General features: G+C 35.1%; 1 protein-coding gene across 2 annotated transcripts in view; it reads right to left on the reverse strand.

Moving 5' to 3' along the window:
• Positions 1 to 14265, reverse strand: part of LOC139966530 (interleukin enhancer-binding factor 2 homolog) — a 177404-nt gene that overhangs the window by 58597 nt on the left and 104542 nt on the right. For both annotated transcript variants that reach the window (XR_011792687.1, XM_071969651.1), the window contains exon 12: positions 5852 to 6015. Coding sequence is in view for 1 of the 2 variants with exons in the window: in XM_071969651.1 (XP_071825752.1) it covers positions 5858 to 6015 (158 nt within the window). In the remaining variant the exon portion in view is untranslated. The remainder of the gene's footprint in view (positions 1 to 5851; positions 6016 to 14265) is intronic.

Consider the following 14265-nt stretch of genomic DNA (forward strand, 5'->3'; position numbering starts at 1 on the left):
ATAAACATGTATGACAACTGAACCAATCCTTTAATCTTCCTACTGGATTGCATGCCGTATGGCTTAAAAGTAACCAAACAGTGAAAAGTATCCAGTTATTATTACTGCAGGCTCCAGGAGCAATTAACCCAAGGCTAAGACTCTCTTAAGGGTAGCCAAAAAAGAGTAGTGACATTAGCTATAAACTAAAATAACAATTGCAGAAACATGAAAGAAAAACTGGTCAAAAAAGCTATCATGCAAATATCTCTCAAATATAAACTATATTCACAAATGATAGGGACTGTCACAAAATACCGTTGCAATTTTAGTCAAACTTTTTAAAAAATAAGTCGCTGTTAAGTTGAAGGAACGAACCAACTGACTATAATGAGCATAAGTGTGAAATCAACTTGACTAGCACAGTATCAACATGCAACTAAAACTTAACAGCTCAAAATAAAACGAAACAAAATAGTCCGCGGCAAACCGCTGTGGTTACGAGAAGACTTTCTCAACCGTGTTGTCACTGAAGACAATCATCGGTCGATACATCTGAGAATGTCACATCGGGTGTTAAACCAGCTCAGCTGTATTTGGTTTCAGATTTACGACAAGTTTAACCAAACCTAGCTTAATAACAGACATTAAGTGAAACTAAGACTCAGCAATTGATCAAAACCAATTAATCTTCTCTTTAGCTTTGTTTTTCTCTGCATGAATGATCATTAGCATGAATGTTCATTAGCGTGTAATTAATGAATTATATATAACTTTGTTTCTAAAACATTGTCCTCCTCCAGACAATTCGTTCATATAAAATTACAGAAGATCCCAGCAATATTTGACATTTTTCGAATTCTGAGACGCTGCCTTCATTTCTTTGAAATGAAACTTGTCTAGTTGATTATAACGTGCTACATGGCACTGTTATGGGATTTTCATGTTTCAAAATCACTGCCGAAAAGCTGATACTACTAAAGTTCTGCAACTTTATTTGGGAGGCATTAGATAATCCTTACTCAATTCAGTTCTGTTTAAACAGTTGCAAAACTTATCATGAATAGAAATTTATTTCAAAAATAAATAATACCAGTTATCAATACATAATTAGAAACATTACTCATTCGATGCCCGATGAAGTGTGATGTTAATCAACATGCAACAGAGCCACTATAGTCTTAAAGTATAATATAGCATTGATTTTTGCATTACAATTTTACATTCTAATCTCTTAGTGCAATTTTATAGGAGCTGTACAGGTTTTCACAGATCTGTGCATTGTTCACTTGGGAATGCCCACCGCTACAGTACATGCCATTGAAGCATCACATACTGTACCGTGAACGTTGTCGACAGTTAAGTAAGAGTCCATCTTTTGAAGATGCCTTCATGTTGAACTGAGGATGAGACTGCGTTCACGGCAAGGAGGAAGGAGTCATTAGACAATTGATGAATAAATGAGTTTATAACTATGCAACGCAGTGTTTTAATGAAAGTAATATATGCATTTTCAAGAGCATGAAAAATGTTTCTATGGATTCCTGCCACATTACAATCTTTGACCTAAACTTTCTGCACAACAATTCCTGCGATTGAAAATATTCAAAGATCATGAAGAGTAAGCTTGATTAAAGCTTCATCTAGTAATGACCTCAAGTTCACCATGATATCAAATTCTTAGCCTACGTGAATTAAACTAACTTTCCTACTCATAAAAGATTCATAATCAAATTTGTTGAAACTTCGTCCATACAGAAAGGAGAAAGGAGAAGAATTTTGTGATTTTTCAAACTATGGTCCAATATATAATTCACAGATGACCCCTCATCTTGATCAGCTGGGGTGCAACATAATACATAACCTCCTTCTCCATCATAAGAAGATAGTTTGGTGAATACTGAAGCATTTCTGAGCAAGAAGGAATATATTAGGTTAACTTCCAACCAACAACATTCTTGGCTATCTATCTGTGAGAAACACACTTTGCACAATGACTTGAAGTAACCATTATATGACCTTTGACCTCAAACCTCAGACCACTTCCAATTGGTTCCACACCCATTCCATTATCCCATTAGATTGAATACATATATATGTAAATAACCGTTTTTAACTTTTCATTGCAAGTACAGCCATTGAAATTATAGCTGGTAGTTGAAGACACAAATATAGGACACGTACAAAGTTAATCATCATAGCGACAAATCTGTCGGAATGTAATACAATTCCAATGCAAAATATGTTACATAAGCAAGTCGTTTTTGCATACATTTGCACCTAATCAGAATCACAATATGCATGAACTGCGACTCGTTTACATTAATTACCATTAACATCTTGTATGTTCACTACATTTTTCTATGCTTACATTAGATGGTTAAGCATCGTTATGGTGATTCATGTGAATTGAACACTTGTTATTCTGTATTAGTAACTTGTACATGATCATATCCAATAGAATTGAGTACAAGAGGTATATGGTTATCACACTAATTATGCATTATCCTTCAGCCACTTCAACTCCAAACTACATACAAGTATTTATATCACACTGGTTCATGAAAATCATTTCAAACCTTGACACATATTTTGCCAAGAGTTCAGCTGGTAACTATGGGGCAATTTGACGCAAACAAGCATTTAACAAGGTTATATCTATGTTGCTTTATTTATACTTGACGCAATGATAATGACCCTTCATCGTAATACAGATGATATTAATAGACCACAGTCATTTTAAAATAAAGAGTGTCTTATGCTGAGTGATTATAAGGGAGATTTGTAGCACAGAGTAACAACATAACTTATTTCACCTAATGAGATTGCTACAGTTCATTGTAATACAGATGATATTAATAGACTGCAGTCATTTTAAAATAAAGAGCGTCTTATGCTGAGTGATTATAAGGGAGATTTGTAGCACAGAGTAACAACTTAACTTATCTCACTTTACGTGATTACTACAGTTCATTGTAATACAGATGATATTAATAGACTGCAGTCATTTTAAAATAAAGAGCGTCTTATGCTGAGTGATTATAAGGGTGATTTGTAGCACAGAGTAACAACTTAACTTATTTCACCTTACGTGATTGCTACAGTTCATCGTAATACAGATGATATTAATAGACGCAGTCATTTTTAAAATAATGAGTGTCTTATGTCGAGTGATTATAAGGGTGATTTGTAGCACAGAGTAACAACTTTTAACTTATCTCACCTTACGTGATTGCTACAGTTAATTTAATGCAGATGATATTAATAGTTTTAAAATAAAAAGCATCTTATGCTGAGTGATTATAAGGGAGATTTTGTAGCACAGAGTAACAAGTTAACTTATTTCACCTTAGGTGATTACTACAGTCCGTCAATTGTTCGAGTGCATGATATTGTGAAAATCTATACACTGCTATCAATATTTGGCACACTGGCACAGTGGTACAAATGTAACTCAGTTCAAAACCAAAACCTAAGCCAACATGGGACAACAATTGATGGATGAGCTATATAAACAATTAAATTTTATGCACTTCTGTGACCTTCAGTCTTTTAACAGTGTTCTGCATGGGTGCACCATCTACAATCTGAATCAGGGTTTTCGTGAACGTTATACACTGTTTGGATTGTCTGGCTTGTTACAGTAGTTGCTGGTATCGACAGGAGTGCACAGAGACGGAAATGAGTAAATATATACCTTCTATGTGAAATGGATTACTATTCACAAAACCATATCAACAACAAACCATATGTATCCACTAATCCCCCCTCTACTTCACCCCCCACCCCCACATCATCTATCCCAAAATTAAGATTAACTAATGTTTCATGCTAAGAATATAAGTCAAATTCTTCAAACCTTCTTGACGATTTCCTGCACAGTAGCCACAAATTAACAAATGGCTATTCTGTGCTCCCCACTATTAGTAATTTATATGAAGATCATAAAATAGATAAATCATATCTCACAAATTGACCAGCGGAGAAATAAGTCGCCTTATTTTCAAATACAAATATCCTGGTCAAATTTCCATTGCAAAATCAAAGTGAAACTCTCTCTCTCTCTCTATAATGAATGTGATTTAACTTATATAGGCCAACCAAACTGTGTCAATACCGAAATGGCAACCGAAAATTAAACAGATCATGTCAATCAATTCACAGCAATTTAATTAGTCCTGACATTAAGTTAATTAAGACGCCTTCCACTAACGTTTTAATCAGGTTTGGTAATTACATATCGGTCAATCTCCGTACGAACTCTTACGAAATACTTAAAACATGGCCCTTCGATTCTTACGTACAAAACTGAAAAGGAACTCTTTTAAAATCTTTTATTTCCACCTGTAGCATATGATGGCCTATTACTACTGAGCCGCTACCACAACTTTGGCTGCATTGTGGGTGTATTGGTACCGTATTAAGTAATTTCGAATAAACCTATTGACACACAATTAAGGCGACCAGGAATTTAAACTTGGGAGGCTCTTCATTACAAACATTTGGAATATATACTTTGACATGGGAATCTCACATTAGGAAACTTTGTCACTTCAGAGGACCCAACTGTTATATTGAGTATGCATTGCTTTTACCAGGGTCTTATACTGTACGAGGTAAGAGTTAAGTCTGTGTCCAGAAGATATTACACTCCTAGTACTGTGTTGAGTGAAGATGCATAGCCTGCCGAGTATGAATTATTTGACCTACATCTGGTCGAAAATTAATTAAAAATCAATTTTAATTGTACTTTCAGTAAAGGGTACATTACATATGTTGACCATAGCAGGTCTAGGCGATATTATATTTGAGTAAGCGAGATAAAACTCTCCTATTTCTGTCAGTTGGTGTTCATGTGTAATCTGATAATTAATAGACCCATGTAATGGCAAACTGGTGCATGTTCTATGCACCTGTTTATAGTTTCCGTATGGGCATGTATGTTATGACAGTAATATTACAGAGGTTCTCAAGCTGATTCTATAGGGTAAAACAAACAAAATCGGCCAATACTCTGGTATGAATCGGGTACATCCAGGTACTGTATTATGATGACATACTCTACATAATGCTTCAACTCTACTTAGAGTAACACTTTTATTTCTGTCTGGCCCTTTGCTAATTGTAAAACCAATGTTTTACTCCTGCCCTCAAAAAAAAAATTAAATCGAGAGCAATCCTGATGTCTTGGTTAATAAATTCACGCTCATCTTATTTACAACCAAAAACCCATGATCTTAAAAGTATGCTGTAATGGCCCCAAATATGCTAGATCTATATTCAAATATGGTCACCTCTGGTCAAAATATTTAAACTGTTTTTATTACAACCTGCGATGAAATTTTCCTCACTGGGACGTTCAGTGTGTTCCTTAAAAATGGCTGAGAACAATTTGGAGGGTAATGACCTCTAGGAAAGTACTATTTGAAACGTCTAGCAATTATAGCTTGCTACAATTTGGGGCCTCTACTGACTACCTTTAAGCTATATATATAGTGAGTGATTCTCTTAAGAATTAAAGAAAGGTATCTAGTGTTTATAGCTAAAAGCAATTACAGAAAACATAATTGAGCAGGTGTTTGTGAGCATTATCACTGGCTCCATGTATCACCCAGCCAATCGTAAAGTACGAACAGTATTCCTTTCGCAATAATGTGCGAAAGTTCTTGACAAGAATTGAACTATATAACCAATGTTAAACCCAACATCGTCCTCATACGATGTATGGGATTAGTGCAGAGATTTGTGATTTTCGTACATCCTACAGAATAGTTACGTGTGATATGAAACAAAGGACAATCGACTGTAGGTTCAACAGATACGTTACGAACGTTCCCCCCCTTTGGAAGCAGACACCCTTGAGATGTTTTACCTGTTTTTATTGTTGCTGTGGCTGTACTTCCATACCCTCCTCGACGCCATCTTGCCCCTCCTTAGTTTCTTCCTCGCCTTCCTTTACCTCAACCGGGGGTTCGTAGGCCTTCTCGCTCGGGGTCACTACCACGCCATCCCAGACCGACATTGTAGTTACGATACCTGTAGTAGGAAGAGACGATGATATCAAATTCGGTCAATTTCGTATTAAATTTACATCCCAAAGATTTGAAACAATTACTTTACTGCATCTTCTATACATACTAAAATCCATACTCATATCACAGTCAAAATTAGATTTGAAGCTAATAATAGACATATCGCTGGCGTAATGAGATGGACGGAGATAAATTGGAACTATTAAAGACAGCAGAATATTTAACTTGTTCCAAAATATAACCTGATTATTACTCAATTGTCTAAAAATTTGTGGGAAACAGGATATAGTCTAGTTGTGTGAGAAAGATAGTTAATCAATGGAAATATGATGATATGTGTGCTTGTAAGCTCATGGTTTTTGACAAAAGTAAACCATATACAACTCATTCAAAGAAATTGGTATTATCAGTTGCATTGGAAAGTCACAGGTTAAGGTCACAAATTTTAATTAACACACAGGTCAAAGTTAATTGTTTCAATAGGAAAAAAGATAACATTAGCAGACAGTAGGATGGAAAAAGATTCATTTCATAATAATGCAGTAAAATAAAAAAATACAAGACGTAAACAGTACAAATTGGAAATTGTGATTTTTAAATTCTTCTTATTGCACGGGATGGATGCTTATCAGAAAAGGCTCGATCCGTATGGTTGACGAAACGTTAACATTTGAATCACATTCATTTAACTATCCTCTACTACCGCTTAATAACAGCTAATCCATTGGTTGTTTTGAAAAAAAAAGGACAGATTCTCTTTCAATATATATTCGATACAAAGAATACAGAGAAACAAAATGTCATTCAAAGTAGATTTTCTTTGGTCCGTTTCAGGCTGGTTGTTGAGACCAAGCTCGTAGTTGATCGCAGGAACGCAAAGGCGTTGAAACTAAGGGGTCATTGTTACCAGATTGACCCCTTGATACATCTATTCAAGCAAGTAGGCCTACTGTTTATACGCTATTTTTTAACATTTTTAACACATAGCACATAAGCACATCGTCAAAGATTTGAAAATCAAAACATGATGATAAAGTTCTTGAATTTTAACATGAAATAAGATGGGTAATACTGTGTGCTATCCGTTTGCATTTGATTCTGTTTATTTCAACTGAAAATTTTATGTCGTTATTCATTTCTCTTTAATAATCACTGTATGGTATGAGATGCCCTCTCTCGAAACTTTGAAAAACAAAAGTGTTAAATCCATTCTAATGGGAAGCCTTTTTTATTTTTATTTTCAATGAAACAAGTTATACTGTATCAATTGATTTTGTGGTTTCTTTAATCCCCCCGTATTATACTGTTCAACTCTAAAAGCAGAATTGATTAGCTGCGGTTGACTTTCGATAAAATTATGCCATTCTGCATTAATATGTAGCTTTGTTATTCATTTCTGATATTAAATGAGTTCAGCTTAACCTGTCAAGCCAGACTGGGCTGATCAGTCATTCTCCAATGACAATTATGTTTAAGTTAACTTGAGTTCAGAAATCTTTCTTGGCACTTAACTAATGATTCTAGCAATCAAGTTTTCATCTCTAATATATCCTCTAAAACATTTTAATAGAAACTGAATATGTGGTTTCTTTTAATCCCCCCACCCCCCGTATTTTATTGTCAGCACTAAAAGCAGTATTGATTAACTGAGGTTGACGTTATCATTACTGACAAATATTGAACCTCATTCTCGATAGACGAAAACACTTATCTTTGCTCTGTAGACTCTTGTCTCAGAGAACCTGCACCACCTCATCAATGTCTTTTCATTATTTGATAGTTCTACTCTTTTTCAGATCTAAACCTTTGAAAATTTGTCACAATTAGAACCTATGAATCATGACATTTTTCACAAAGGCTTGAATAGACTATAAGAAAGGATAACTAGAATGCCTTTTCATATTGTCCAGAAGTCTCTTATTTAGCTGTGTGTAGTGCAAAATAATGGTTTCTTTTGCTGTCTACTTACATTAACTGATACTTACTGCAGTTGCTTGAATATGTAACAGCTGACCATACCATCGTTGTTTATGCAATGTATAATTTTTATGTGTACCATGTTAAGTGATCGTGAATACATATGGAGGAGAAAAAAAAAGAAAAAAGAAAAAAGGAATGCCAAAAAGGCTGAGTGATTCATTACCACGTACTACAGTATTACAGTGTATCAGAACATCTAATAAAACTACGCATTGATAGGTTTTATTACTCTATAAGGTTGATCTACATATCAAGTGTATTTTTTATAGTTATCCTGTTTACATCTTTTTATAAACTTTTTAACCACTTTTGACCTCAAATGACCTTTGAGCGAAGAGTAGAATAGATATCATGTATTTGATATGGTGCATCCACTTGTTCATGGATGCTTGACTATTGCAGTTACAGAGGCTTACAAGGTTTTCTAACTGTTGACCTTAAATGACCCTTTGACCTCCACAGAAAACAATAGGGTCCTTTTACTCAATAAGGTAGATCAATATCCCAAGTATGAAGTTCATCCAAGCTTTACTTTATGAGGGTTTTCCAAGGTTTTCAGACTTTGATCTCTGTTGACCTCAAATGACCTTTGGCCTCTACAGGGAACACTATTGTTCTTGTACCCAGAAAGGTGAATCCACCTACAAAATATGGAACTGATACAAGTTTATTCTACGTTATCGTGTTTACAAACTTTTCAGACTTTCACGTTTGTTGACCTTTAAATGACATTTAACCTCCACAGGAAATACCAGGGTTCTTATGCTCAATAAGATGGATCCACAATACAACATAATGAAGTTCATCTCAACTTTACTTTTTGAGTTATCATGATTACATGGTTGTCAGACTTTCACCTTTGTTGAACTCAATTGACCTTTGACCTCTGCAGAAAATGCTAGCGTTCTTGTGTTTAATCAGACGGATACGCATACTAAGTAAGTTCATCTAAGTTCAAGTAAGTTAATCTCAGCGTAATCATAATTAAACAGTTTTCAGACTTTGACCTCTGTTGACCTCAAATGACCTTTTACCTCCAGAGCAAATACTAGGGTGCTCAATACTCTGGTGCTCAATGAAGTGGATCCACATACTAATTGTATGAAGTTAATCTAAGCTTTACTACAGTATTTCGTTATCATGTTATCGTTATGGTTTCGTTATTGATTTTAATCGTGTTTACAAAGTTTTCAGACTTTCACCTGTATTGACAGAGGGAAATATTTCTACGGAAAAGTTGCATTTTGATGAAATTTAAATACAGACAACCTTGCCAGCTAAGCAAACACTCCAGATGTATCAAGTTTCAAGCAAAAGTCAACAAGAATATTACACGAGAAAAACAGAGCTTTTGAATACCATCTGCTGTGATGACATAACAGACAACTTGACTGTGTGTTTCACTCCCTGGAAGAATTGAGTGTTAAGTCCATGGAAATATGTAGGTTCCATTCAAACAACCATACCTTGAGTTAATGACATCACAGTATTGACATGGAGGTCTTCAATTAATTAATAGTGTGAAATTTCATAATATATATCTATATATGTCACATTGACTGCCTCCAGAATATCCATATAATGAACCAAATCTTATAATAAATCCTTCACTGACAGAATTATTGTGTTACAATGATGATAACAGAGGATATATAAGTGGGGGGGGGGGAGGAGGGGGTGGACAGGAAAAAAGACAAGGAAGAAAGAAGCACCAATTTGTCTCTGAGTTTATGTCATTTTAAAGGACAATGTGTCATATTGTACCACGAACATTTACGGTACCCTTCGTTTTCATGTTTCCATTAACCAGCATTACATCAAAGCTTGATCCATTAATTTTGTCTGTAACTTAACTTATGCTAGTATAAAACTGCAGTTGGGACCATATTAAGCGATACTACTGTAATCCACAATTTCCTACCTCTAGTCTGTAGTGAAATGCATTCAGCTTTCCAAGAAAAGGTTTGAGCATGAAAACAGAATTAAGCGCAGCTTAGCTGTGAGAGCTGCAGTGTGATCATCTACTGCAATATTTTACAAGTTACAATACGTCAGTCGAATCAGTCAAAAAAACATGCCAAGAATGAGAAAGACTCAACAAAAGATCGGCGAATCAAAACAAACAAGCTCAACCCGACCTGTTGCAAATCACTTCAATCTCCCAAATCATTGAGAATTTACTTATTGACCGAAACGATTCTTGGACAGACAAAACTGGAAAAGGAAAAGAACATTTCTGGGAACTAAACTTTAATTCGGTTTAAACATCAGAAATGACCTGCCGTCCCAAATAATCCAAAACAATTCCTTTGAAATTACGACAGAATCGGATTAAAATAATCCGACACGGATTAAAAATATACTGATTTTCCAAAACTTCTGATAATCCAGCAGATATCAGTAAGTCTTCACTGCCATGCCGACACTCTTCTCTATAAAAAGTTTCAATTCCTGCTACTCCTTGTCACTTTCAGTGATCATGCACTGAAGAAGAGCTAGTTTTGCTCGAAAGTTCTGCAAAAACCAAACATTGGCTGTTTTACTTCCAATCACTTTTTTAATTTAATTTTTGTATCTCACTCGAGATCCATCCTTTCTCTAAAATGCAGCATAGTTGTTTGACAGTTTTTTTTCCATTATTCCTAAATATATATGTGTGTGTATATATATATATATATATATATACACATATATATATATACACACATATATATACACACATATATATACACACATACATATAGACCATTGTGATGAGCAAGACCAGGACAGATACACTCAATAACTGCAAAACTGCGAAACATACTACTCCAGGCAATTTAGTCAGAAAGATTGCAACTTGTATTCTCATATTGTCGATACCAATCCAGAGATCTGTATTTTCTGTACGTCACATATCAACTCAAGATTTATAGAAATACATTAATCTATTAGCTGTGAAGTAACCTTATAATGTGATGTCATCATGACCTCATAAAGCATTTCTACCTTTCCTAGATATTTGCAACATTGATTAATTGTCACTATGTAAAAACACACACACAGGAAAAAACACCCAAACTTGCATGAACTTGAAGTAAACAAATTACTCATAGGAGCACTTTAATATATAAACTACCACAATGAAGTTCATTACTCTACATGACTTCCCAAGTTTATGCTTCCATCAATAGTTGCACTTTAATATAATACATAGATCTCAAGACTTATCTCAAGATATATCCCTTCACTGGGCCAAAATATGGACCATGTGACTCGGTCCAGTCTTTAACTACTGGTATCTATCCCTTGTTAAAACGTGTATCTATTCCTTGTTAATAAGATAAAATGATACAGTAGACACAGCTATTAACTGGACTGATCGATAATGTTTTAACCATGCACTCCAACTTCCACTTCTCCCGTCACCCACCCACAGAAGATGAATGACACATTTTTCATTTGTTGTAGCAATGCCAAGGAAACAAAACGGGTGAAAGTATGACTTAGGGCACAATTAAGAAGACAGTAAACTTAAGCATATTAAAGATATAAGGTTAATATGAAATTACAGAATGATAAACAAGGAATGTAATATGCAAAACATTGTGGACATTAAGTAATGTTTATAGATACCAAATTCCAAACACAGACAGATGCCCCTTGAATTTTCCTCCTGGCCAACTCAAGGCAGAGGGCTAACAAGCTCTAGTTCTTTATAACAAGCAACAGATAAATTGTAATATTTACAACAATGGTTGTTTATGTGTTACCCTCATGCAACACAAGTCCTTGATACAACAATATTTTTAATTTTAACCACTGGGATTAGTGTTAAAGCTAGGTAGTCAGTATAGGCCCAAATTATAGCAAGCTATAATTGCTAGAAGTTTTCAAAAAGTACTTTCCTGGAGGTCTTTTACTCTCCAAATTGTTCTCAGACATTTTTAAGGAACAAACAATATGACTGAAATTCCCAGTGAGGAAAATTTGCTCCATAGTTGTATTTAAAAACAGTTTAAGAATTTTGACCAAAGGTGACCATGTTTGAGTATCTAGCATATTTTGGGCAAATACAGCATACCTTTAAAGCTATAACTTGGGCATGCCCTGTCACCATAACTCTTATTATTGTTCCCTTGTCGTGGTCGTGGTCGCTATCAAGGTGTTTGTCACAAGTCCGATGTTGTGAACATGACAACGTACACGTTAATGTTTCTCGGTGCCACGGTAAGCCATAGATCATTTTCAATGTACTCAATTATTGATTGTGGTACAGATATATGATGGCTTTGATTCATCACTATAAAGTGCATCAAATATTAAACTAGAGAAAATGTACAGCTAATATTTTTGTTTTGATCACAAAATTACTCCTACGCTACAGCTGATCCAGACACTTTTTGAGAACTTTTGGCAGCCAAGATGATTTAAACTCATGCACCAAAGATTCATGTTTGTTAGAGGGCAATTGTGCAATGGACTGTGTTGTATAGGGTCCCGTTTACATTGGACCGGAGTGGGCAGTGTTTAACCAAGCACTCTGATTTAAATTACCAATTACCATTAACCCAGCTCTGGGCATGACCCCAGAATCAGGTGACCTTTGACCTCTGTGATTATTTGTTACACACTAGTAGTAGGCGTTAGCAGTGGTCAGCGCTGCACATCACATGGCTTTTGGTTTTCACTTGTGTTCTTCTAATTATGAAAACCTTGACTTTCGGATCAGTTACTGGGAGTGTGGGGTCTGATACCGAGTACAATGCCTAACGTAAATGTGCAGGGGTATAAAATCAATTTGATGTTGAACCATATGGAGATCCATAATTGAACACAGCAAGCCTGCAGAGTCTGATCTGCAATGTGAATACCAGCCTAGGTGTGCTGGCCTTCAGATTTCACAATATTTAATTAATATTCTTGACTTTATCTCTTTATTCCAGTAAGATAAACGTCTAGTTGTATTTTTCTATTCTTTAAAATGATGTTATAGGTACTTTTTATTCTACTGAAGGTCTTTTACTTGCATCAATCAAGTGAACACAAACACAAATTACGGACACACAATGTTTGCTTTCTTATATTCTGAACAAACATACATAGCAACTCCATTCAACTGTTCAAATTCTACCCTAATATTCAAATATCACCCAAAAAAAAACACATTCTTAGTAACATTTGCTTTTGAGATAATGATCGAGATTTGGGTTTGACGTATTGTACTTTTGAATAACATTTATGTAACAGAAAGGATCTGGGCATAGACAACTTTGGTTGTTGAAATCAAATGGAATATGATAAATCATGCTATATACCAACAATGATCTGTGATTCAAAACTGGCATTTATAGTGTCTATTAAGTTGTTCAAGTAATTAAAATGTTGCATAATTGCTACAGAATATACATAGCAACCAAATGCAAAGATGATGGTTTTAGCTAAAGGATCAAAGCAGCTAGCTGCAGAGGAAAACAGAGGAAGGAGGTAATGAATGAAATTGTTAATATATCGACAACTTATGGATTATATACATACTTATTACTATGCATGCCCCTGGTCTTTCAAGTGGCAGACTGCTGTCAATGTGAACCTATTGGCCGATTTACCATTACAAGGGATACATCAATCTTCCAAAAAACTAATCAAAATGCAAGTAAAACAATTACTGTTTTGCATAATTTCATTCCCAAAATGCTTAATTTAGGCCAGTAAATGACAGAGAACCTTGTGCTGTCAGTTGAGCAACATGGCACGTACTGTAAGATGAACTAAATCAGGTTATTTTTGATATCCAGCTTATTTCTCATTGTCTGCAGCTAGTACCTTGAGGGTTATCTCAAATAATACAACCCTGGGGCTTTACAGTCGATGAAGGAGTCCAATATAAGCTGTGTACACTATATATATGTCATTATCATAATAATACATACCAACATAAGCAGATCTGACAGTACAATATATAATTGAAATCGTAATGAGTTGGAAAATCCAGAACAGTGAAAAAACTTCCAGGCTCCACCGGGATTCAAACCCGGGCCTCCCACTTTGTACACGGACATCCTAACCAACTAGGCTATGGACGCTGATTGTATGTCCAGAGGTTCGAAACCGGTAAGGAAGGTCGTAATTTCACTGTAGGCGTTTGACACCTGTATCGAACAATACTATTTCTGTTTTTGGTGACATATTTTGCCTTACTCTAGAGATCAAACATGATGCTAACCAACTCGAAAATCATTTGTGATTCCTAAAGCCGGATCTCCAAAGAGATATATATATACTGTATATATGT

Source organism: Apostichopus japonicus, chromosome 4 (genome assembly GCF_037975245.1).
Source record: "Apostichopus japonicus isolate 1M-3 chromosome 4, ASM3797524v1, whole genome shotgun sequence".
NCBI lineage: Eukaryota > Metazoa > Echinodermata > Holothuroidea > Aspidochirotida > Stichopodidae > Apostichopus > Apostichopus japonicus.